This window comes from Myiozetetes cayanensis, unplaced genomic scaffold (genome assembly GCF_022539395.1).
Source record: "Myiozetetes cayanensis isolate MyiCay16 unplaced genomic scaffold, myiCay2020 scf39, whole genome shotgun sequence".
In the NCBI taxonomy this organism is placed as follows: Eukaryota; Metazoa; Chordata; class Aves; order Passeriformes; family Tyrannidae; genus Myiozetetes; species Myiozetetes cayanensis.
In genome coordinates, this window is record NW_026087620.1 from 847254 (window position 1) to 874156 (window position 26903).

At 44.7% G+C, this 26903-nt stretch overlaps 1 protein-coding gene across 1 annotated transcript in view; it reads right to left on the bottom strand.

The window, feature by feature from the left end:
* Positions 1-26903, bottom strand: part of EFCC1 (EF-hand and coiled-coil domain containing 1) — a 49499-nt gene that overhangs the window by 11805 nt on the left and 10791 nt on the right. Inside the window, exons 3-6 of the mRNA XM_050328294.1 lie at positions 5326-5404; positions 3046-3160; positions 1843-1981; positions 938-1103 (exon numbers count right to left, since the gene is read on the bottom strand). Coding sequence (XP_050184251.1) covers positions 938-1103; positions 1843-1981; positions 3046-3160; positions 5326-5404 — 499 coding nt within the window. The remainder of the gene's footprint in view (positions 1-937; positions 1104-1842; positions 1982-3045; positions 3161-5325; positions 5405-26903) is intronic.

The window sequence follows — 26903 nt, forward strand, 5'->3', positions numbered from 1 at the left end:
ACTTTAAATATTTTACTGATTCACAGAATCCTTTCAGAACTACTGAAATCTTTATGCTTTGTTTAAAGATGGAGCATAAAATACTGAACAAGCACTAACTGAAGCTGAGGAGAAAGCAGACCAAAGCAATGCACCTGCACTGCTTTTGTTTCACAGAAAGATTGCTGGCACTGCAATCTGTGCTCATCAGTGCCTGCAGTTTGCAGTATTCAAAGAGTAAGATCACATGGCACTGATATCACATGGATATGGCACTGAGACTTTTGACTACATGGTTATAACCTCTGCTGAAGGGGAGCTGGACATGCTGCTGAACCTAATTAATTTTATAAGTAAACCTAACTAATAATATATTATATTATATATTTTATATATTGTTATTCTATATTATTATATATTATATTATATATTATTATATATTACATTATATTACATAATTTATTGTTTAAATATTATTAATGTATATTTTATATAGTTATTTAAATATTAATATTATTTATTATATAATTTATTATAATTTTATTATAATATAATTGATTATAATTATATTATATTATTATATTATATTATTACAACTTAACCTAACTAATTTTATTTACATTTATAAATATATTGCTCTAGGCCCAAGAAACAGGCAGAGTAAACTGGCTGATTTGCTCCAAAGAATTCCAAAAGAGTGAGCCCCTGAGTCTCAGTCAGCTGGAGGGATTTCTTACAAAGCTGCTGTGCTCCCAGGGAGCTGGATGCACATCTCACCCTCCAAAGGCCGTTTCAGGCAGGAACCAAACTCCATATGTAGTGTGAGAGGAAAACATGAGATGTTTGAGCTGACAAATGAGAGACACCAGCAACAGAGAGCAGAATGACCAGAATAAATACAGATATATAAACATTCAGCTCCTTAAAGATACATGAATAACTCCTTCACACTCATTACCTCTTCCATGTGTGGTTCCAGGTTTTTCCCCCCGTGGTCCCCGGGCTCCTCCTGCCCTGGGAGCTGAGGGAGCCCCTCGGGGGGCTCTGCAGGGGCTGCCTCACAGCCAGCACTGCTGCTGCTCTCCAGGTAAGACATCAGCTTCTTCCAGCTCTTTCCATCACACCTGTACGGGCAGTAACAGCACAAGGTCAGTGACACCAACGAGGATGGGGAAGGGTTGGATTTGGAGCCGTGTGAGGACACTGAGGGCACTTGGTGTGTTCAGCTGGAGCAGAGGAGACTGAGGGGAGACCTCCCTGCAGTTCCAACTGCCTGGGCAGGGGCAGAGGAGGGGCAGGACCGAGCTCTGCTCTGGGGGGACCAGGGACAGCCCCCAGGGAATGGCTGGAACTGTGTCAGGGCAGGCTCAGGGTGGATCTCAGGGAAAGGTTCTTCCCCCAGAGGGTGGTTGGCACTGAACAGGCTCCCCAGGGCAGTGGGCACAGCCCCAAGGCTGCCAGAGCTGCAGGAGGGTTTGGATGATCCTCTGGGGCACAGGGGTGACTCTTGGGGATGGACCTGTGCAGGGCCAGGGGTTGGACTTGATGATCCTTGGGGTCCCTTCCAGCTCAGCACGTTCTGGGATTCTGTTAAACCTCCAGTGAAGCTCCATGGTTGTAAAAGCCAATTTTCCTGCAGAACTCTGGGCAGCACAGATCCCAAAAGAGTGTCCAGCTGACACTGGAGAGGGCTCAGCAGGAGCATCCAGCATTGTTGTTCCCATGAACCACAAAGGAGGGGTAAAAGGCTGCTTGATTTTGCCACACAGCATTGCTGCTTCTGCCTGGAGCCACGGGACCTTCAGGCCATGACATTGTCTCTGCAAGGGGTTCAAACAGCACTAATTACTGAATTACACTTACCCACTGCTGCAGCAAGGCAGCTTGGCCAGCGTTTTCTTCCCGTGGCCCCGCTGGGAGGCTTGGTCTCCTGCCCACTTCTCCTCCTCCTCCTCATCAGAGGCAGCCTGGCCCTCCACGGAGCGGAACAGCTGATCCTCTGCTGGGACACAACAATCTCATCCTGTGCTGGACACAACAATCTCATCCTGTGCTGGGACACAACAATCTCATCCTGTGCTGGACACAACCCCTCAGCAACACACCAACCACCCCAATGTGCTGTAGCTGCTTAAACCTGAGGCTGAGCCAGAGAGAAGGGGTGTTTAAAAACACCAGTGAAACCCCAGGAAGGGCCCTCCAGCATCCACGGAAAGGGGCTTTAGGAGTGGCAGGGCAGCTGCAGCAAAGATCCTTGCTTTGGGAGTCTTCAGTGTCCTTTTGCAGGTAATTTGTAGCTATTTCACTTCAGCTCTCTTCTTTCACTAAGTAACTCTAATTTAAGGATAAATGGAAGGGTTAGTGTGGTGTTAGGGGGCAATTACTGCTCAAGGATACAAGTGAATATAGACTTTTGGAGAGGAAAGAGGAAGGATCATGCTGGGTAAGATTGTTCTTGCACAGTCACTGTGCCAGTTGAGCACATATTCACAGGGTAGAAATTGGACATAAATGTTCTCTAATTCATATATTCATTGTGTTTTCTAGGGACAGGAGTTTTATTATAAAAATGTAATATTAGACCCATAGCTATCTAATACTTAGTTATACCTTTTTACCCAAACCTAATGTCTCCTCACATGCCAAATAAATTATAAATGGACTGTCTACACTGTATTTAAATATACCTGTACTATTATAGTAATATGCCAATGCTTTTTTAGCTGTATATTATAAAAGCCATTGCATTTAACTCCTTTTTGTTGCAGGAAGACATTTACTGGGATTATTATGAGGATTAGGGGACTGTTATGATGCCTGTAATTTACTGGGTATTTTTTGGTACATTTAGCACATGAAAAGCACTGGTCACCTCTTTATTCTGAATATGTATTTTGAGCTGATATCAGGTTAAATCAACGCCAACATGACTTTGAATTTTATAATTATTTACCTTAATCACTGTCAGGTTAATTAAACAGTTTTAATGAGTTCTAACAGAGTGATCAAGTCAAATGCTGTTATTTCTTCAAACATTGAGACACATTTGACCTTGGGTAGCGTTACAAGTGTTGTGCACCTGGAGCTTGTTGAGCAGAGGCAGGGAGGGCTCCAGGGGTGGGAGACTCTCAGGTGAAGGATGTTCTGCCTCACTCCAAGGACACAGCACCTGCACCTGCAGCTGGAATATCAAGAGAGGGACTGCTGCGTGTCTGCAGGGGCAGGGAACCCTTGGGAGGGCAGTGCAGCTCCATCTGTGCAGGATCCTGCACAGCTCTGCTCCCAGCAACAAGAAAACAATGGCCTGTTTTCCCTCTCATTTTTTAGTTCTGGTTTACACCCAGCATAAGTTAATGCAATTTTCATTCCAGTGGCATTCAGTGTGCCTAATTTATAGGTTGTGGTGCTCAATAATTTATTGTCTGAGCTTGGTTCCTGCAGGGTTGCTCTTTAATTAGAGAATGAATGAATGTGTGTTCCTGGCAATCTTTGCACCCCATGAACTCGGGGATCAGCAGCACTTGCTCTCCGTGAGGCACAGCCAAACAAAGCCAGCCTTTATTTGCAACCTGTGATACCTTAGGAGTGAACCTTTTTTTATCCCCATTTCTTTTCCTGCCACGGGAGCTCCAAGGGATGACAAGCAGAGCTCCCAGCCGGCATGGCAGCTGCGAGAGCTGACACCAAACTGCGTGGGGGCCCTCGGGAGCTTCAAAACGCCTAATCCTGTAAATGAACTGCAGCATCCGGCACCGCAGACCCTCAGATGAGGTTTGTAAATGTGGAGGAAGAGGCATGTGGGTCTCAGGTGGGCCCAGGTCAGGTGGGCTGTTTGGTTTTCTTCCCCCCACGCAAGGGAACCTCCTCCTCTCCCACTGAAGGCGAGCACGAAAGAGGAGCTTTGACATCCCCCTTGGAGGGGGCAGGGCTGCAACTCAGAGAGCAAATGGAAAACTTCCCGTGCACCTCTTTTAACAGAAAGCCAGGATTTTATGGAAAATCTTTTACTAAGCTGATATTAAAAAATAAAAATTAAAAAAAAATCTGCCAGTAAAATCATACAGCACTTTTTTTTTTTGGTGATATTTAGGCATTTATCTGTAAACTGCCTAATGCAGAAAATCTTACTCAATTCCATTGATGCAAGTGCTCTTCTGCTCTAAGAAATTAATGTTTATTAAAGAGTGTGTATAGAGATACATAAAATAGAATTCATTCTGTATCTAGATTGATTAATTAATTAATTTATCTAGTATACCTAGGTTTAATCCTGGATGTTCACACAATTTTTTTTCTTTGTTCAACTCCCTGAGATAGTTTTCTTTTCAGCCTAACTAATCCTTTTTTATTTGATGGAACAGTTTCCCTGTTTTTAAATCTATAACCCCACAATTTATTTGTATGAAAGGTTTTTGCTAGAAAGCTGTTTGCACTTGAAATAGGGGTAGTAGTTTAATGTGGAAACTGTCTTTGAGTTGGCAAAGTGCATGATTCGATAAGAATATTTGTTGAAGCAGGTTTACTTTCTAAGTCTAACCAGATGAAGAACACACTGCAACGTTAATTGTATTTACATGTCACTGTTTATCACAATCCCAAGCAGCTGCTTGCCAGGTCTATTCAATACACACCTAAAATCTGATTTTCTTATCACTACCAACAGCTCCAGTCTGCAGGAAAGATGCCTCATAATTTAAAGTTATTGCTGGGTAAGTGCTTTTGTGGTCCTTGAACTTGATGTGTCCAAAAAAATAAACGACTGAAGGGAAGCCAAACTGGGCAATGTCATGGCAGTAGTTAGTGCTAAACAGGGTGTGCCTTTCCAGAGTTACTGGAGCAGCCAGGATGTTGCCAAGGAGTGTGGCTGTATGGAATATTAACTGTCAATAGTTTCCTTGGGAATTAGTTTAACTGAGGTTGTGAGTTTTTATTTACAAAGAAAGGAAAACTTTACACTTTTAAGCCAGGAAAAAAGTTTAGGTGAGATGACTCATAGGGGAAAAAAGAGGCAGTTTTAAATAATAGCTGTAAGTAGTAAGCTCAGCCTTTTATTAAATATAAAATTCTGTGGGAGTGAGAAATAGAAATCTGGGATGCAACCTTTTATCTAGGTCTAGGATTTCAGGATTCATTAGGACTGGTTTGTGGTTTGGGGGTTTAATATATTAGTTTTTCTGCTGCTGCCTTCCCGAGTGAGTGAGGATGGGCAGAGCTGTGCTGGGTGTGTACCGTGCTGCAGCCGTGCCCAGCTCCTCCAGCGGGCGCTCCGCGGTGCTGCTGCCCTGCCGAGGGACGGCGTGTGCCGGCTCCCTCCTGCTGCTGCTGCTCCTGATGCTGCTGCTGCTCCTCCTCCTCCTCCTGCTGCTGCTGCTGCTCCTGCTCCGGCCCCCTCCCTGCGGGCACCTGCACCCTCTGCATCCCCGACCTGCAAAACAGGGCAGAGGGAGGTGGACTTGGAGGAAATCGGAAAACCAACCAACCAACCAAAGGGTTTCATTGTTCTTCTGATACTAAGAACGAAAGAGTACTTAACCACTTTAGTTCAATTTACAGAATCCCAGAATGGGCTGAGCTGGAAGGGACCCACAAGGATCATCCAGTCCAACCCTTAGCCCTGCACAGGTCCATCCCCAGAGTCACCCCCTGTGCCCCAGAGGATCATCCAAACCCTCCTGCAGCTCTGGCAGCCTTGGGGCTGTGCCCACTGCCCTGGGGAGCCTGTTCAGTGCCAACCACCCTCTGGGGGAAGAACCTTTCCCTGAGATCCACCCTGAGCCTGCCCTGACACAGCTCCAGCCATTCCCTGGGGGCTGTCCCTGGTCCCCCCAGAGCAGAGCTCAGTCCTGCCCCTCCTCTGCCCCTGCCCAGGCAGTTGGAACTGCAGGGAGGTCTCCCCTCAGTCTCCTCTGCTCCAGCTGAACACCCCAAGTGCCCTCAGTGTCCTCACACGGCTCCAAATCAAGGCCCTTCCCATCTTCATTGCCCTCCTTTGGACCCCTCCAATGGCTTCAGATCTTCCTTACATTATTTAAAGGCATCCAGAACCTACACATGGAACAGTCTGCCCTGGCCATGCCCCTCCTGCCCGTGGCAGTGGGTGCTCTGTGTTTGCCGTGGGCACCTCAGCACCCACGAGGGCTGGGGCAGAGATCCTGCCCCTGCTCCCCTGGGCTCAGAAACGTCAGGCAGGTTTGACCCAAGTCACCTGAGTACTGGAGGTGAAGCAGTGTCAGCCTGAAAAGTCAAAAAGGATGCTCCAGAAACAGTGCCACACCTGCAGAGCAGGGAGTTACAGGTGTGGAGCCTCTTGGCAGAGCTGACACCTCACTGGAAACGGTGTCCTGAGTGCAGTGAGGGGATGTGGTTTACAGGAAAGGGCTTTCCAGGGGTGCTACACAGATCAAATAACGGAACTGATGAGTCCTTAAACGTGCCAACAAAACGTATTTTGAAAACAGTGACTGAAGTCAGTGAAGGGCAGTGGTTGATGTGACTGAGGACTTTCAGGTTACCCAAATGGACACCACTGGGGAAGCGCCTTGGAGGAGGCTCAGGGGGACTCCTGTCAGGAAAGATCACGATATATGTACGTGTAGTTGAGTTAACAATGTTCTACCCCAATCCAGGAGAGACCTAAACACGTAAGAGAGCACAAATCACTGAGTGTAGTGCAATGGAAGCTCTTACTGTACATGAACCAAATTCTAATAATGTAGACATTTTCCAACAATTTAATAAAATACTTCTTTTGGTGTGAAATGCCAGTCATGGTGAGTCCATTGGAGCTACTACTCTCTTTTTATCAGGGTACATTTGGTTTGGTTCAGTTTGGCTCCCCTACCTAGGGATGTTCTGAGGGGCAGTATTGCTGTTTAAGAGGGAATGCAATGGAAGCAAACAATATAGCTGACAAAGAAAATTAATTCTATGACTCCTATTTCCTTGCAAAATAGTAAATAAAGTCTATGAAATTGAAAGGCAACACATAATGCTGAATTTATTCTAAAGATCTTGGGTTTTTTCAAGCAATATACATAATATGCTCCTTATTTCCATAAAATCATACTGAAATAAGAGCTATGGAGAATTTAAGAAATTATAATATAGTAAGAAGCTCATATTGCCAGTAGGGGCTGTTGTGTAGTTCACCAAGAATCTACTTGCAGGAGAAAACAAACCAAATTCAAGAGTTCTGTAGTGAATTAAGTTCCTCCAAATTCTTCCTAAGATTACTTTTGGACTGGCAAATATTGAATATTCCTTGTACTTTTAACACATCAAATAGTCAGCAAAAGTGAGAGTTCAAACACTTAGCAAATCGGTCCTGCTGAAACAAGTTGTATAACACGACCTTTTTGTACAAATCTTTTAAATCCTTCCTTTAGGTGTTGTGATTTGTAAACTCAGCTGCAGCCTGAGCTGTGTAACAGGGCAGCTGATGCTGAGCTACACATCAGTCTTGCAGAGCTTTGGTTTAATCCCACCCAGCTGCTCCTGCAGAGCCACACCAGTGCTGCTCCCCTCGCTGCCTGTGAAAGTGTATGAAGTAAATAAGATGATGAATTTACAAAAGAGTCAGTATCTGAAAACCTCAGCAGGGACAGAAGCTGAGCTAAGCCCTGCTTGGAAACCAGCACTCACTTGACCCCCCTGAGTAGAGCTGAGTGCATAAAAAACCAATGACTTACTGCATCTGCAATTTGTGGCATTATTTAGCTTAGCAACAACTGGATTTCCTGTAAAGTTAAGGGAAATAGAAATCCCCAGAATGGAGCCTGGACAGTCATTCCAGCTCCGTGAGTTCTGGAAAAAGTCATCATGGAATAGTGCCTGAATAAAATGCACTGTTAAGCTCGGGCATTCACAATGGGGGCTCTGGGACAGCTACTGGGGGACCTTCCTGCCACAGGAATATTGCATTTTATGGTTCTGAAATGTGCTGATTTCCTTCATTGTGCAGACAGACATATTTTTGGGCCCAGTACTCCATAAGAATCCTTGATTATTTCTTGAGCACTGTAGCTGGTACTTAGCAGATCGCTCTCTTAGTTTTGAGCTGCAGCAGAATTTAGATCTGTTTGGGTTTCAGAGATTCCCAGAGTTAGTTCACATAATACAGAGATGACATTTCAGTAAATATTCATTGTAGTTATGGAGCTGGTTAAGATTTTAACCCATAAAATATTGAGAATATTCAAGTATGATGAAAATCTTCTCTAGCAAGTGTGGGTAAAGGCTGTGATGTTTAACAGGAGATGTGCTGGTGGTATTGACTTCTGACATCTGGCAGCCTGGTGTCAATTGATGTGCAGTCTGAGGAACATTAAGAAGTTTGGTGGGACAAAAAAAACCCTCCCATATAATTCAGGACTTAGAAGCTCCCTCTACTTAAGATGACAGTCAAGGCAAACCTAAATATTAACTGTCACTTCTCTGTTGTTCTTATAAGGGAAGTTGATGAAATACAGAGTAAAACCTTACTATTCTGTAGTAATTACCTTGAGAGGACTTGTCAGCTCTCTCCTGATGTGGAGAAACTAAGGGAGCAACGTAGATGGTGTGTTTTGTTGAGTCTCTGCCCAATATATGGATTAAAGACAGCCCTGCCTGTCTACTCTGGAGATGTTCAGCTGGGAAACTGGAAAGAAATGTAAGTTTTGAGTCAAAGTTTTCAGACCCAGGTGGCACAGGCTCTCTCCTTTGCATCAAATCACGTTATGCTTTAGTTTCCCCAAGAAGAAACACAACGGAGTCCGTGTCCCTTACACCTGAATAAAAAGGCAGGTGAAAATACAGCCTTCTTTTCTTGCCCCACACATAGAAATTATTTCAAGATGTTCAGGACAATGGGCAGATTTGAAATGTGTGTGAAAGGAATGTGCGGCCAGGCAAGCTGGAATTTCAGAGCCAGAAAAAAATGAGGGAAAAAAAGCAGCAGCAGCATCACGAGTAGATGTGGAAACTTCTAAAACCCAAGGGATTTTGCACTTGATCAGGTAAAATACCATGTCGAGGATCCACTGGAAACAATAAAACTGGAAATTTGTTGGTTTGGTCTGTCTTGCCAGGAGTCCAATGTTTATCCCCAGCAGTGCCCAGGGAAGGTGGCAGGAAGGGACAGCACCAAGAGCCTGGTGACAGAGGTAAAGGGAGGTAAACTCCATTGTCTGTGCAATGGAGTTCCAAAAGAGGGATCTATAAACACAGGTAATTTTCATTGGCATCATCCAAACCCAGTTTAAGGCATTAATCTGCCAAGTTTGGTGCCAGAGGTCAAGAGGCAGAGCTGGAGGTGGTTTTAGCTGTACAGAGGGGCAAAGGGGCTGCTGATGCTGCTCATGGAGCTGCAAAGGCAAAAAGTGGCATTTCTTTAAACCAGAGCTAAAAATTAGATGGATTGAAGAAGATTCTGATCAGAAATATCACACAGAAGAAGAACAGCATTAAGGACATTAATGGATGTTTGCTGTCTTTTGGAAGAAAGGGGCTGTTTCCTTCCTTTAGTGTTGCCATGACATGGGATCCTACATCCACTTTGGAGGATATTTCAAATTTCTGACTGGATTTTCTCTGGTTTTTTTTTGGTCTTTAAAGCAGATGAAACCACACAGCACAGAAAGTTTAATTTCTTAGGGCTGCTTAGGTCCCATTGTTGGAGCACACAGGATTTCATCCTCGCTCTCAGGGGAGGTGATGGAGGCATGGATGGAGTCGTGGTGGTGCTCTTTGGTGGCAGAGCAATGAAACACCGCGATTTCCCCATTTCTCATCATGTGATTCAACCACTAGGTCACCTTTCTCTATCTGGGAGCTCTTTCTTTTCTTTAGTGCCAAATCTGCACTCTTAATTTTCAAGTGACAGAGGTTTGGGGGTTCAAAGAAGAGCATAACAAGAGAGGCCAGGGCTTTGGCCGTCATGGTAAATGCTGAAGGGAGGAATCCTCTCTCACTCCTAAACACAGGTTTAATTCTTTTCTCATTAGTATTCAAACAGCATCCAATGGCTCTTCATAAACGAGGAGAAGAGTGAATAAACAGCACATTTGTTTAGGGCAGAGATCAGAGGGGAGCGGGGCTGGAGGTGCCTGGGAAGGGTTTGTGGCAGCGTGGGGAGGCTCCTATGGAGACAGGCAAAGAGCCCCATTCATCTCTGCCTTTGTGCTGAGCATAAAGGGCGGCCCAGGGAAGGAACAGTGAAGGGGGGAGAGTTTGCAAAGTACTGGACCTTAAAGCAATGTCCATGACTAATTGGCTTTTAATTGGCTCTCCTGTATTGTTATGGAAACATCCAACTGCAGCAAACCCCACCTGCCTCTGGTGCCGAGCAAGTCTTGAACTTAAATAATTCCTGAGTAATCATAAAATGGCTCTGAGGAATTATTAACTTCACCCTCATAGCCTTTAACTCGTCTCTTTTAGAGACTTATTTGCAGCAGATCAAACAGCTGTGTAATAACATTGCCTTGAGTACAGCCATACAAACTAAGCTATGCTTTATTTTCAGTGTGGATGACTTGTGGTTTTTAACCAAAGTGAGGTGTGATTTTTGGTTTTGTGCTATTTTACCCAAACTGTCGGAGTTCAGGGAACTCAGAATGGTGCCATTTTGGTTTATCTCCTCCAGGGAATGACAGAGTTGAGAAAGTGTGCATATTTTTGATTTATTTATGACTTTTCTTTTACTGTTGAGGTCAAATACGTTCTCACACTGGAGCTAAGTGTCTGTGTGGTTTTTCTGAATCCATCTGTCTCTGGTTGGTGCTGTGGGTTGTGAACTCCTCTCCAACAGAAATCATATGAATGAGCTTCCTGTGATCAATCCAGATGCTTAATCTCAGGCTTTGAATAGCTTGATCTGCAAGGCATTAAATATAAATTTGTAAAAGAATTGAAGTTTTAGTGGCAATAGTAAAGATGCCTGGGTATCCTGGTTTTAAATGGGTAGTTATAAAGTATAGTTGTAACTACAACCATGACTGGATAATGGTTTTCCATGCCATTTGGGTTGAATGTCACACAATCCCTGGGATGATCTTTTAGTTTTCAGGTAAGCAAAAATAACAGAAGTAAACGGATTTCTAGTGGTCCTTGTAGGTTCTTAGTCTGTGTTTAAAATACCTCATCCCTCTCTTATTTCTGGAGAGAAGTTTAAAATGTGAGTCGAAGCACAGCCCTAAGAGCTGCATCCTTTGGGGGGTGGCAGAGTGCAGAGCTGTGACAGGAGTGAGCAGTTTTCCTGCTGATGGAAACATGGGACTGAGTTACACCCTGGACAGGTTAGAGTGGGATTGGGAACTGCATCAATTGCAGATTTCAACACAGAGGAGTAAAAGGACAGAAGATGAAATATGCAGAAAAAAGTGCTCGAGGCCCAAACACACTCCCTGATAAAACCTGGGATGCTATCCAAGTTCTGGAAGTCTTGCCATCACTCTCCTGTCAGTAAATATTTGGGAAAACCATGCACAAATGAGTTCTGCTCCCTCTCTGAATGCAGGCCCACATGCAGGATGATAATTTACTGGGCTGTCACCTCAGAGCAGGAATCTGTGCAGAGAATGTGGGGAATCTGACCCTCCTGGTGGAAAACACAGATGTGAAGATGCCAGCTGACACAAGTTCTTGTGTTTTATGTGTATTTGGTTGGTTTTCTCTTTTTAAGGTTCTTAATTCCCAAGATGTCCCTGGAGCACGTGCACTCCAGTACTGTTGCTATCTGGAAAATCCCAGTCTGTCTGTCCTCGGTGACCTCTGCCTCAGGCAGGGGGTGAATGATTTCTGTGGGTGGACAGCAGCTGGAGAGAGAAGGAAACTTCTGCCAGGAGGTTCCTTTGGTCCTTCCTCACCTCCAAGCAGTGAGTCAGGTGAGACACAGGGGAGCAGGATGGAGAGTCCCTGCCAGGGCTGCTCAGAGCTCCTCTGGGGAAGGAGATCCTACTCCTGTCTCTGCCAGGGACCATCCCCAGTGTCAGGAAAATTACTTCAGTCAGGCTTTCTAGACATGATTACCTTGTTGCACTTGTACAGATAATAATTGAGTCCTGATTTATTTTGTTTTTCATGGAATTTGAGACTGTGGGGCATGAGAAGTGCAGGGAAGGATGGGATTGTGGCAGTTCTCCCTCGGGTGCTTTGCTTTGAAATACCAGGCACTGGGAACATTTACACCAGTCAGAGGGGCAGCCTAACACTGGCAGATTTTGAATGTCCTCTTTCTAGTCTGGTCTGGGATGCAGGGAATACTAACCCCCTGCTCATTGCTTTGCAGGTGAGGCCAGGCTTCCAGCTAAGATAAATATCAGTGCATTAGGCAAGGCCATCCAACTACAAACCAGGAGCTCTTATGCACAGACACACACTCGTGCAGACATACATTTCTCACAAATTAATGATTAAGGAAGCTGAATTCAAGCTGCAGGGGCAGGTTCCATTCTGTGACTTGCAGAATATCTTCCTTTCAGCTCTGAAAAGCAGCTCAGGATCTCTGAGAATCACTGTTTGGTGTTTTCCTTAATCTTTTTTGGCCTTGAAACTTTAGTTTACCGTTCTTAATTAGCTATTAGTCACTTGGGCTGCTCCATGGAAAATAACATTTGACAATTAGGCTAAACAGATGAGGTAATTATAGTGCTTTTATAAGTCCTGCACCTAGCAAGGGATTATATTGCATGGTAATAGTTCTTGGGTGTATCTGTGCTGAACCAGGCTGCTCTTTGCTGTGTGGGGTATTTTGTGGTTAATAGTCCAGGAGAAATGTGCATCACTCTGGAATTATGTCACTCAGATATTCCTGCCCCTTAATGAATTCTTTTCTGACAAAATAAAGGAAATGTTTTGCAGCTGTTGTTCCAGGGGAATAAAGAACTCTTTGACCACACCCTGCTGGCCTGAAATTCAGATATTTGCACTGGAAGCTTGGATTCACACAACACAGACCTAAAGAAAGCTAGACAAATTCAAGCATCACCTGTTCTTGACTGAACTGTTAGCACAAGAGCCATTTGCTAAACCTTGCACAAGATTGCTTTGAAGTCTGAGTTAAAAGCCTGGATTCAATTTTCCTCCTCGTCCTGGAATTGAAAGTCATGGATCTGTCGCTCCTCCTTATCTGTTACACAGCTCTACTCCCGAGTTTCCCTTCTTTCCACAGTGGAACAATCAATTCAGTTTACCTGAAGTTTGTGTTAAGCTGGAAGTGTTAGAATTACTCCAAAAGCTCACAGGATTCTGGACCTGGACTTGGGGCTGGTGCTGGACCCCCAGTAATGCTGAGCAGCAGGGTCTGTGTGTTGAGGTCCTGACTTGCATTTTACAGAAAGATGCTCAAAAGCCTATAATCAAAAATTAATAACTAAAATCCTATGGCATTCAAAAGCACTGATAGCTCTTCCAGCAGGCAGGGAAGCCAGAGAAAGAAGAGCAGCAGAGCTGTGCTCCTGCAGATCATTTCCTTCTGCCACTGCTGTGGAACAGCCACCACCCCGTGTGTTCCTTCACGTAGCCCTGGGGTGTTTAATCCCCAGGAATCCCCTTATCTCCTGGGTGCTGGAGTGTGTCAGGGAAGATCAAATGTCCAGGGAGCCTTTTCATGTCTCCTAGATCAAGAAAACTGTTCTTCCCAACAGAGTCAGGGAGCAGAGCCTGTGAATTCAACTCTGAAAGCTTAAAACCTCTGACCAAGCTGTTCCTCAGTTCTGCTGGGTGTATGCGAAACTGCAGATATCAGTGTGCAAACTCCCAAAGGACCTCTTTACTGGTATGTAGATTTCTTCAGGATTTATTTCAGAACTTCCTAGACTTGGAGCCTCCTGGATTTGGAGTGTCAGAAGAGGAAGATGGCTCATCTAACAGCATCAGCGTGCCTCAAGCTGGCTGCAGGTTGTTGCTGACCAGCTCTTACTGAGCATTGGGGAAAATCTCACCTTAATGTGTGAGGGGAGGGGCTCAAACCGCCAGCTTTGCATCCAAGCTGGACATTTAAGCTCTCTCAGGACAGCTGTGCCCTGAGAGAGGCCGTCAGAGCAGTTGTTTGGTGGCTGCAGATGCGGGTGCTGCCCCGGAGCAGGCAGAGGGGGGACACTGCCAGTGCCAGCACTGCCACTGGGAACGTGGGGAACCCACAGCCCCACGGCCCTCACAGCCCGTGCCAGGAAACAAGGACAACAATCACCTCAGCCTGCTGGGTTTGCTGTCTGCAAAAACATCCTCAGAGCCTCAGGGGGTGTTTGTGTCAGACACGGTCACGCTGCGTGTTCCTCCAGCTCTGGGCCTGCTCTTCTGGTGCCTCTCTGAAGCAGCTGGAAGTTTCTGAAATCAGCCTGTTCTCTGCTTTCTTGAAGCCTCTACTGCTCTGTTTGGTGAAAAATAACTCTGCCTTTGGAGTAATCCCAAATTAGTTATTTTCCTCTGCAAATATTTATAAGTTATTTGCCAGCTTGTGGAGACTACAAAATATCACCTGCTGATTCTGCATTTATTGGGGTCCTGGGTATATTTTGACAGCAAATACAGCAGCTTCTATTTTGACTTTTATTGGTGAGAAGGTTAAATAGGAAACACTACTTGGGGGTCAAAAAGCCAGTGACAGAAGTGTAACCATATGTAGCTACTCCCTGAATGTATGAACAGATTTCTAATGCTATATTTATCTCATCTCCCTTCTCCATGGGTGACAAGGCTCTGCTTGTCTTACTTCTTTATTTTTATTATTTTATCTTGATTATTTTTCATTATTATTTCATTTCTTTATTTTCTTGACCCATTTCTTTATCTGATGAACCTCAGTCCAAGCAGGTTTGCGTTGTCTTTATCTCCACATTCACTTAATCTAAGACTAAACTTTACATGGTATCTTTCCTGCTGCAGCAGTCAAAATAAATTAATAGAGATATTTAGTGGAGGAAAAAAAAGAGATGCCATAAATACAGGTTACTGTAGGGATGTACATAATACCTCCAGGTTTATGGATGATTTCCAGTGGACCAAATACTGTATTTTAAGGTACTTTAAGCTAAAATGGTCAAGCAACTAGACTGTGGGAATAAAGAGATATTAAAATACATTTAAGAAATGCAACTTGGGCACACAGCAAGCTGGCAAAGAGAACCTAAGAATGCAATGGTGGTCATATATAACCAATATAATGGTTTATATGGCCAGATCTTGATGGTTTCCCATTTGCTGAAATGCTGTTGCACTGTCAAGGCCAGTTTCTGACACCCCTTCACGTGCAGGTCTGCTTATGAAATGTGCTCAGAGCACAGGACTGCTGGTGTAGGACATCAGTGATGGAACACCAAAAATGTGTCAGCACGGGGGACTCGTGACAGGTTTGACATCAGAAGTGTTACTGGGATGAAAACAAGATCAACAACGGTCTCTATTAGAGTAAAAGCTGCTGGTGGTAATTTATTCAGCACTGACATGGTTCAGTTGGGATAATGTTCTAAAATGGCTTTACAGAGACCCTTCAGAGCCCCCCAGGGGTGCTCCCTGTTAGTCACCACGAGGCAAATGAAATCCTGACAGCAGCCCTTGGAAAGAACTGTGATGTAAATGGTAATAGGACCTCTTCCTGCAGGACAAAGGAGCAGGTAGATTTTATAAATAACTTAAAATAACTCTCACTCCTGCCCCCTGCTCCACACGCACCCCAGGGTTTTCAGATATGCTATAACTGAGCAAGCAAAACACTTGATGGAGCAAGTAGTTACTGCCCTGGAAACTGCATATAGATCACTTAACAAGGGTATGAAAAACTGAAACAAAGCCACCTTCCATCCTTTAACACTGCCTGGGGCTCAGTTTCTCTTTGGAATGCCCAGCCATGCAGCAGAACTGCAGTACTGGGGGCAATGCCCAGGTTCCAGGGGGCCTGGCACTGTCAGCAAACAGGGTTGGACAGGTAATTATGTTGAAATACGTTGAGTGACCTTTCTACATTTGCATTTTCTACCTCCCCAGTCTAGAAAATGCCAGGTCTAAAGCAACTCAGAGCAGCCTTAAAGGTAATTCAGTGATGCCAACCCCAGTTGTGAGGGTGATTCTCTTGCAGCTGCTGTATATTTAAGGTATTACACGTACACTGGGTTATTAAAAAGGAACATCATGTAGGGAAGATCTTTAATCCTCCATGGCTCAGTGGTCCTGTTTTACTCCCTCATCTCATGTCCATCACAGGCTGCAGTGGTTCCCCTTCAGTAAAAGAGCTAATAAATGAGAAGAGGAATGGACCTTGTTACTAGGAAAGCTCCTCCCAGGAACGTTGGTAACCAGGATTCCTGTTTGCCCAATCAACATCACTCTAAATTACTCTGACAAAAGGCTTTGCTTCTGCATTCCCCTCCCCCCCCCCCTTTTTTTTTTTAGCCACTGCTTCATTGCAGTTTTTTCCCTGTTTATTGGAGCCCCCTCCCCCCCCAGCCTGGTGTGTGGGAGTGGGTGCAGTTGGTTTGGGTGCCCCCCGTGGGTCACAGCCCATCACACACAGCCCTGCCCTCCACAGGAGCCCCAAGGACGGTTCCTCTGCACAGTCCCACAGGTGTTTAGGAACAGATACTTCCTCCTGTTTGCAAAGAGTTTCCTCAATAGATTTCCACAGGAAAAGAGTGAAACCCGGATGAAAAACAGGAAGCAGTTCTCAGAAGTTTTCTGCAACGCAGCACTGAGAGGAAGCCTTAAAATAAATGTGGGTGTTTGAAGCCGTAGGGGATAGCAGTTGTATTATCTTAATGTCCAAACAGTGATTCAGTTTAACATCACAGGGCTTTGGTAGAGTTAAAAACCTCAGGTATTCATAAATTATATTTAGCTTTTCGTTTTAGTTGACAGTAGGTGACTAATATTGCAACTTCTACAACCAGGCATTTTCTATTTACACTTTATTGCCCCAGGCAACTCTTCTGGAAAACTTCCCATCTGCCTCAGTCTTGGAAGAGATCCCAAACTTTCTAATGCTGATCCATTCCTCTTGCCCCAAATATAAGACTTAATGTTTTCCCTTGACTTTTTGGTGTTCTGCAACTCAGTTTCAAATGCTGAGATTTATGCATTAGAAGGAAGACAGGGCAGGGTAAAACCTGACAAAATCTGACATGCAGAAATATTTGTTAATTAAAACCTTCTAGAAATTTTGCACTGATCCATTGTGATCCAGCTATAAACTTTTCCAGCTTTTGCTGCAAGCACTGAAAAGGGAGGGGAAATTTGTAGCTCTCCACCTCAAAAGTAAGTATAATCACAGCAGTTCCAGCTGATTTCTGGTTGCACTGGGAAGCTCCTTAGCCCATGGAGACTTAGGTGGGTGAAGGTGGCCCAGTAGAAAATAGGGATATAACATGTAGGATAATAATTTTTGAGGAAGAAACCCTTAAATTTGTAAATCCTTCAAAGGAAATTTGACCTCAATTTTACTGTCACTTTCTGCATTTCATAAAGCCAAACATCAGGAAGAAGATGGATTCATAGTCTGTTGTTTGTATTTGAGAACTTAGGGATAATACAGTCTGTGCTTATTTCTCATACAGAAAATGGTAAAAAATGAAAGCAGAGTATGTTCCTGTGTTTTACTGCCAGGCTTTAGTAATTAGACACATTATGTTTCAAGAGATATATGAAATAAAAGATAAAAATCCCTTTTATCCATACTCAGCTGTTTCAGTTTTTAAAGCTATCTTATCCACACACCAGAATTTCATGGAAACCTTTCAGACATGCCATATTCTACTTTTTGAAGTTTCCATCAGAGCTTTGGAGAGAAGGCTCTGGAGATCTGAAGGAGCCCCTTTGAGGTGAGAGCAGAGACAGGAGGGATGTGCTGCAGAGTTCCTGGGCTTCTTTCAGCCCCGTCCCACAACAAAGCCTCATGTTTTGGTCTGTTGCTTGAGTTAAAACTATTGAACAGACTGTTTGTCAAGAGACTGTTCCATCTGAGATGGACTAAAACAGGGCTTTGTAGTGAATGCAGATATTTCTTGGTTTTGTTTTCTGTAGATACTTTAAACAACTAAATGGGGGAAAAAATCAATTCAGTGTGTGCAAAGTGCAACACTTGCAGTGTGCAGCTGAGATTTATCTGCAGAGTGCCCTTCCCCCTCCAAACCATCATTTATGTTCTTCAAAGTGATCTTGATTGTTGTGAGTCCAAGTGACCAGCACAATCTTTCACTGCAGGAGTGTTTTCCTGCTCTGTCTGTGCTGTGTTGTTCGGTGACTGACAGAGGCTCTGAGGGTGAATTTTCATCCTCTGCAGTGATGATTAGGCTGGGAATGGAGGTAGGATTTCACATGCTCTGCCTGCCTTTTGGATTGTAAATTCCTCTAAACAGGGCATGAGTATAGTAAACATCATATATCTGGAGGGTCATTAAAAAAAGCTGCTGGTAGTAAACTAAGGCAGCTGTAGGTTTATGTCCTCGAAGGATTAATGACAGCACCCCAGGAGCTTGCACAAGTCTGGTTTGCATTAGCAAAGGCTCACTGCATTGCACTGATTCTGCCCAGAACTGGGATATTTAGGATAAATACTGTTATTTTCAGGTCCACATCCCACTGGGAACACAAAGGACCTTAGTGTCAGATGTGAGGGCCACTATGACTGCTGGTTTGAGAAGTGACAGACTCCAGGTTTGATGGAGGGTCTAAGCCAGTAAAAAAACAACCCAACCAGTGCATACATTTGACTTTCTAGCAGAAGCATTTGTTTAAAATGCCAGATTGTTCCCAGGTCTCCAGTTAAGACCCAAGCACTTCATCAGCAGCAGGCAGAAAGGATACACCACGGGCAGATGTGTTTCATGACTGTTAAACCCTGTCATGCACCACTGCCTCGAGCAGCCTCCAGGTCTGCACCAGTGATGACAGAGAGCATCTTGTGTGGGGTGGCACCTGCTTGAAACACTGTCATTTCAGTACATTTACCAGAATCATGGGAATTTAGGCTCTTGTAGGGCAGACACAATGCCATGCATACAATTCCCAGTGTCCCTTCAGCCCACTGTTTGCTCCAGTTCTCAGAAAGGCCATGCAGGATCAAAGGTTATTTCAGTGTTATCACTGCTGTTTGGGAAAGGGCTTAGCAAGATCCCAGCTCAGGGCACAACTTGCAGGCCTGCCTTTATTCCAAAGGCAGCCTTTTAATGGGGTCCAGGCAATGGGATTCTGTGGACATGTTGCTGGATTTTCCCACCTACACTGAGCAAGGTTCTAGGAAATAGTTTCTTCTGGCCACGTGTGATTTGGCATTGCCAAACTGGATTTGTTTTCCAAAGCCAGGGAGGAGAGTCCCCAGGGACACATTGCTGATGAGATGAGGAGGTTGTGCTGCTGGTGTGGCAGGCTCTCTGTGCCTCAGCTGTGCTCAAATCAGTGTGATTTCCTTCATAACTCAGGGGGGGCACCGACACCTCTGCCCTTGGGAAACTGGAATGGAGTTCTGCTGCTGCTGCATTCTTTTGGCTCAAAACCTGGCAGATCCAGTGGGGTTTTATCTCCATTCTGCTTGTGCTACTCCTTCACAGAAATGGATGGTTTTCCTGTCTTTCAGCTGCCTATGTAAAAACCCAAAACATCAGACCAAGGATTCCCTGTACAGTGCTAAACCCAGAGATCTGACTGTAATGGGAAACCCCTCCCTAAACATTTGGAGCATTTGTGAACACACTGATAGCAAATGTGTCCCTGTTTGCCCACTATCCCATCCTGTGACAGTTAAATTGGGGATCAGATGTTTACAGAGAACCCCAAAATGATGTGACACTTACCCTTGGCCAGTTTTTAATGCCTTGTAAAATAGCAAAGACATTTTTCTGAAGGACTGGATTGAATTTCAGAATTTCAGAAGTGACCTGAAGCAGAGGTTGCTTATAAAGCTGAAAGAGGAGCCAATTATTATTGGGATTTTCAGTTGCTCCTATAATAAAAGTGGCACTCAAATTTCTGTACCTTCTTAAACAGAGATAAGCCCCACAAATTGGAACTTCATCAGGTGGAACCCAAATTTGACATCATGAAGGTGATATCAGTGGCTTGACTTAAGCTGCTCAGAGCCTGATTTGAGTACAACTCATGATGTTACATCACCAGCCCACACAAGCCACAGAAATCCAACCCAAATGTAAGGCTTACAAAAATATATTGATCTTTAAATGGATTTAAGAGGAAATTAGGAACAATGTGCTTCGAGTTTCATCTTGCCCACTGTCCTGTCTCTGACATGGGTGCTTCAAAAAAAAGAAAGGCAGACACAGAGCAAAGTCTTGAGCAATCTTTTGCCAGGTCTCAATAATCAGTATTTGGATGTTTTCACCCATAGAGTATGGATATGGACTTCTGTGGTGTTTTAATTGACATATAAAAGCTTATCTTTATAGACATGTAAAAGCTTATCTGGGTATTTAAACAGTTTCCCCATTTCACAGGGCTGTAATATTGATTTTGACAGCATTACTCCTCCCCATGGAGAAGGATGTTGTTGTGGTTAAACTGGGGGGAGTCCCATTCTCACTCAGTGTTGGCTTTCCCTGCACACTGGAGGTCCAGCCTGGGACATTCTGGGGGTCCCCAGGTGTAATTCCTGCTGAGTTCCTGCTGGACAGGCCCCCTGCACTCCTGGCTCTGGAACAGAACCACACCACGCTGCAGTGAGGTACATCAAAAGGTCCCAGAGGTCTCACAGCAGATTAAAGAAAGAATTGTATTTAATATTTCCAGGCTCTCAGAGTCTCTTGCTCTGCTCCACTGAATTGGAAATACTGCATCTGGGCAAGACATTTTGCTTCCAGGAGAGCCTTTGCTCCAGGGGTTTGGTTTCTGGGAGGAAAACTGGATTTTGAAGCAGTTCTGCTGGTGCTGCCCCGTTCAGGGCTGCTCTCAGGGACTGCTCATGTCACTGCATCATCACAGGAGAAAATCTAAGCTGAGAATTCTTAACAACTCATGAGATGCCAGCTTGAAAGATACTCACTTTCTAGCCATTAAAAGCTTTCCAAGGATTCAGTGCCTGCAACTTTTTATAATTTATAGGTTTATGTTTTTATACTTATTTGCCAGCACAGCACCTCTAACAATGGGAAAAATGTCTCTGAAGTTAAAAGCACAAAATAGTCCTTAAAGGAAAACTTCTCCTGTCCCCTGGTGGGGATCAGACCTGCAACTTTGAAATCTGATTAAACAGAGTTTATTTTTAAAAACCAAATTTCCTGAAAGGGGAAACTACAATGCTGTGCTTAAAAATCTGACAAATTCCCCTTGTAGAAGAGAATAGTTCAGTTGGAATAGACCTACAGCCATCATCTAGTCCAAGTGTAGCTCTTCCAAATCACTGTTTGCTCTTTAAATTGTCTGTATTTGATATTCATGATGGAGTTCTCCAGAATTCATAGCACACAGCCAAGACACATACATTGATGTGAACAGATTTTCAATGAGGTTTCTCTTAATAATCCAAACAGGTAATTACACCATGCTCCTTTATCACATATACATTTATCTGGGGCTGAAATACTTAGGGTATAGCCTGTATTTTATATCTTTGGTTCTGGCAAGGACAGAGCAACCCCTGTAATAACAGATTTCTGAAATAACAAACATGAATGTCAGAGTTCAAAATATCCATCAGTCCTGGGCCACACTTGCACAGAACAAAGCAGCAAGATCTATTTCCCAAAGTTACTTTCCCGTCTCACCACTTAAACCATTGAAATCGTTCAGGGGACACGAGTTACCCAATGGTTAAAACGAGTCTGATGGTGCAGCTGGAGGGTTGTAGGACAGGGATTAACAAAAGCCCACTCTGTGGGAGCAGCAGCACTGTTGGAAACCCGGCTCTCTGCATCCCAAAGCGGTGCTGGGGGTGGAAGGTTGGGAGTGAACAATGCAAGGCCGTGCAGTCAATAACTCGAGCCATGTAATCTGCTTAAGCTTTCTGTTTTACAGCCCAGCTTCCCTGCCTGGTTCTCCTCCACTGGTACAGTCAGGCTGTTCTTACACCCTTGCAGGGCTTTGAAAGGAAAAGAGGATTCCCCAGGAATCCTTCATTCCTTTTTTCCGAGGAGATATAATGCTGTGTTTCCATCTCAGGACCACCTGGACTAGAAATGAGGAAAATCCCTCTTTCCAGGGTTCCAGAACACCATTTTCTCTCCCTGACAGGCCCAACAGAGCGTGAGAAACCAAGTTTAACATGCCTTTGTGGGCAGATGTAGGTAAGGCACTTGCCTCACACATGGGGAATGGTATCACACAGCCCTCTGCATTATTGAACAGAATCTTTAATATTCCATATATATGCACATACCAAGCAACTTGGTGAGAAAATGTGAACAGAGAAATACCAACTGACCTCAGCCAGCATGAAAGGCAAAGGCAGAGAAATACTAAAGTCCATATTTTCTTTCTGATAAACACATAGTATTTTGGAAATGCTCTGCCTGCCCCCCCATCTCAGCTGTCTTGGTAACCACCGGGCCAGCACTCTGACAAATGATCTTTTTCAATTATGTGGGGAAATATTTGCTGTGCCAGCATGTCAGAAACACTAAGCCTGGCTTCTCAGATTAAATTCTGCTGTGGGCATGAAGGGATAAAAAGGCTCCTGGCCATGTTGGCCTGGCTGGCTCTTACACAAACCCTGACATCTCCATTGAAGGGCTGTGCTGGATCCCAGCCTGGCAGGGAAGCCCTGGAGGCTGAATGGGAATGAATTAAGTGGTGGGAGAATGGACAATGGGCATCCCAGGCAGCATCTGGGATGGCAAAGCCTGACCTGAAGGCAGGGACTCGTGCAGGGTTTTGTCAGACTAGATTTTGGTTGGACTCTTCAGCTATCTCATCCTGTATTCCACTCATTATATCCCACAAGCTTGGGAGGGGTGGGCAAGAAATCCCGGGTGAGGTTGCTGACAGGGGGCAGTTTTGTCTGGAGCTGAGCTCAGAGTTTGGCTCTCATGGAGGGTTCAGAGGTTTTCCCAAACTCTGGCTGATGTTCATCTCTGTAGCTCAGAAGTTCTTCCTACCAGAGACACAGTTAATCCATTTTAAACCTTGCTAATCTCTAGGTATCAGTGATATTTGTGCATCTAAACGAGGTGGTTGCTGCAAAAGAATTAAACAGCATCTCTAAGCTTGTAGGTCATGTTTTGCTATCTGAAAGGGAATGGCAGAACCAGTAAGTAATGTGGGCAACAGCTGCCTCCTGCTGTGGTCATTACAGCAGTGCTTTAGAAGGGGAGGTTGATGTGCAGGAAAAGAATCCCAAGCTCTGGGTTGAAGTCTGAGTTAGAGCTAAGCTCAGATCATGGGTCCTCTGCCATGGCAGATGTGACACAGGCCTCATTCTCAGAGCTGCAGCCTGGGATTCCTGCAGGTGAAACCACTTCTAAAGTCAAACTCCTATTTTGTCACTTTATGTAAAATGAGAAGCTCAAAGACAACACCTACAGATGCATTTCCCCTGCTGTTCATGTACCTGGAGCATCCTTAGCCCTGCCCTGGCACTCTGCAGTGTTTCAGTCATATCCATGGTGACTCAGGTGGAGATGCCACCTTTCTGTCTCACACCCCCTGAGAGGTTTTTTTAATTGGTATTTCAGCTGCTTTCTTAACCCTGTAACCTTTCCTCAGGCCAAGCCCCTTGCAGGAAGCTGCTCCACAGCTTGGGGGATACATTCCTAGAGTTATACAGCTCAAAGATGTAATTCTTCAGCAGTTGTAACAAGGTCTGAGTTCAGCACTGTATCTGTTCCACTGAAGCTGGAAGTGCTGTTTGAGGTTGGGTTTGGTTTCATTTCCCACCCTGCCCCCAAAATGCATCAGTTTTCATTTATGTGGTCACTCACTGTCCTCAGATTATTCTAAAATTCTTCACAGCTGATCCTGGTTTTTTTCACGCCTTGACTAATTGAGTAATTTTAAATTTTTTATTTTCAGTATTATTTTACCTAAAAATCAAATGATAATCACATTATTGTAGCTTTCCTTACCATGTGATATAAAGCCTGTGAACTAAAATACAGCCCCAAGAAAACATGTTTCCAGACTACCAGTGCTGGTTGGAATTAGGATAAAACCAAAGTTACATATCCAGCTCCCCCTCAGTGGATATTCTGATCTGAATCCAAGCTTTGTGATTCAAATGCATTTTTAGTGGAGACATGAATCAAATTACTGAGCTGGAACTTTCCTGCTTTTAATTCCAGAGATTAATTCAAACTCACCTCTGATTGATGATCTCTTCTGCAGTGTGTTTAATGAGACACAGACATCCTGATATATCATGGATTTAAACAGTTTTTAAAGCACAAATTAATTTTTTAAATCTAAAATCTGTAATGAATATATAATGTACATCATCCACCAAGTTTTTTCCATTTGTTTAATCAAGGAGGAAGGGCAGGCCCTTTAAATTTAGGGATACACAATCTAAACCAGATAAACTTCTTTATGCCTGTTTTATAGCACTGACCTGGCACTTTATAAGTTATATTTTGGGTCCATTCATGGATTTACAGTTTCACTTATAAAGTAACTGAAAAAATAATGCATTTTTGCAAAGCATGGCAAAGCAGCACATGTTCCCAGGGTCCTGGGAGGACCTGCGTCACTGAAGAGTTGCTTCATTTTAAGCTTGGTTAAAACACAAACCAAAACCCAAAAGCATTGGTTTGCTTACCTTTACAAAAAATAAATGCATCTGATCTTAAGGACTCGTGTTATGAGATAATCCCAAACCGGAAATTCAAACACTGCCCGAGATTCTGGAGGAAGAGGTGAAGAAGGAGAGCAGGAGGATCAGCTGCAAGTGAGCTGGGGCCTCTGCCTGTTGTCGTGGTGGAGCCTGCACAGCCCTGCTTTGGGAACAACGCCGTGCCCGGGTTTGTGTGCACTCAGCAGCCTCCCAGTTCACACCTCCTGCAGCTGCAGCTGCACCCTGCAGCTCAGAACTGAGTCCAGAACAGCCCAATCTCCCAATTCACACCTCCTGCAGCTGCCCCTGTCCCTGCAGCTCAGAACTGAGTCCAGAACAGCCCAATCTCCCAGTTCACACCTCCTGCAGCTGCCCCTGTCCCTGCAGCTCAGAACTGAGTCCAGAACAGCCCAGCCTCCCAGTTCACACCTCCTGCAGCTGCCCCTGACCCTGCAGCTCAGAACTGAGTCCAGAACAGCCCAGCCTCCCAGTTCACACCTCCTGCACCTGCAGCTGCCCCTGTCCCTGCAGCTCAGAACCGAGCTCGGAACATCCCGAGGACCATCCCGTTCCCTGAGCACAGAACTGAGCTCGGAACATCCCGAGGACCATCCCGTTCCCTGAGCACAGAACCGAGCTCGGAACATCCCGAGGACCATCCCGTTCCCTGGAGCACGGATGGACATCCCGATTCCACGCAGGACCCCCGGGTGGGTCAGAGCTGCCGAAGGAGGGGGGTGTGAGCCCGCCGTGGCCCCAAGGACACGCAGGGTCCCCAGAGCTGCCTGGGCTGGGCCCCTTCCCTCCCCACAGCCCGCTTTGTTCATGCCCTCACCCACCGCTCCCTTCCCGCCTCCCCTCCCGGGGCACGGCACGGCTGGAGGGGCAGCGAGGGTGAAAGGCGATGCTTTGACAGCTCCTTTCTCAGGGTAATGAGCACAACTGCTCTTTCTTCCCCCTCCTGCTCCCCACGGCCTCGCCTTTCTTCCCAGAGCCCCGGGAAGGGAAGGGTGGAGGTTCAGCCCTGCCCCGCAGGCACTCACGGACAAACCGGGGTGTCTTTGCGGGCTCTGCTTTGGTTCGGGGTTGTTTGCTGTTTGTTTCCTATGTCATGACAGGGTGAATGCAGATTAACAGAATTAAAGTCTTGACTCGAGTACATGAGGCAGCAAAGCATCAGTTGCCTGCTGGTGACTCCTGCACTCGTTCACAAAGCTGAGCTCCATGGATTTATCCAGTCCGTGGGAGCCTGCCATGGAAAAGCTCACTCTACTGGAAGAGGAAGAAATAATTGCTGCCTTTCCAGCATTAATAATGTTCTGTTCTAGAAAGAACATAATTTATTAAAAAGGTAATTTAGATTATAAGCAAACTGTACCCTAACTGGAAGAAAAGCCTTGTTTGATGCAAGACATTGCTGTTTGCAGAAGCAGAGCATTAACTGATAAGGTTGGAGAACTGCAATTTAAATATAAGTGACTTTTAATACTTCACAGCAAGTGGCAAGCCTTAGAGATTGACAGTTCCTCTGAATTATGTAAAATACAGGTGTTTACACCTCAGAACTCTCAAGATCTTAGATCCTTAATGATGATTTTTTGATATGAATTCAGAGCTTAGGTCATTCATATACTGCATAGTATTTACCTAAAAAGCCTTAAACTTACTTACTTTTTAAAGATTCCTGGTTTTAAATGCATTTGAAGCATCATTTGGAAACTGTAAACCGTGATGAGCAAACAACCCCAAACCAAAGAGAGCAAAGCAGGCAGGGCACGATGGGAGAGGGGGAAAAGTAGCAAGAGTAAGACAGACAGCACAAGAATAAACCTGGTATGTAAATCTGAGATTAATCATAACTTTCCTGAAAGACACCAAGCCCTGGCTACACTGGAAGGTCTTCTGTTCAAAGTGAGTGCATTTACCCAGGAATATCCTGCCAGGGCTGGGAATATTTCACAGACTTCTGAAAAATACATCCCATCCCAGCCAGGCTCCAGCAGCACAGCCAATTCTCACTGACAGTATAAGCTGAGAGCATTCTTACTTTTGGGTTTCTTATTCTTTTTCCTCTACTGAAGGAATTGTCTCTTGGAAATGGGGATAGCTTTGGAAATTAGGCAGAGCCATGTGGATTCATTGATGGAAACACAGATCTTGCAGACTAAGGAGCAGCTTCTCTTCTAACTTTTGCTTATAATAGTTCAAATTTTTGTTTGATTGGTTTTGGGATTTTTGTTTG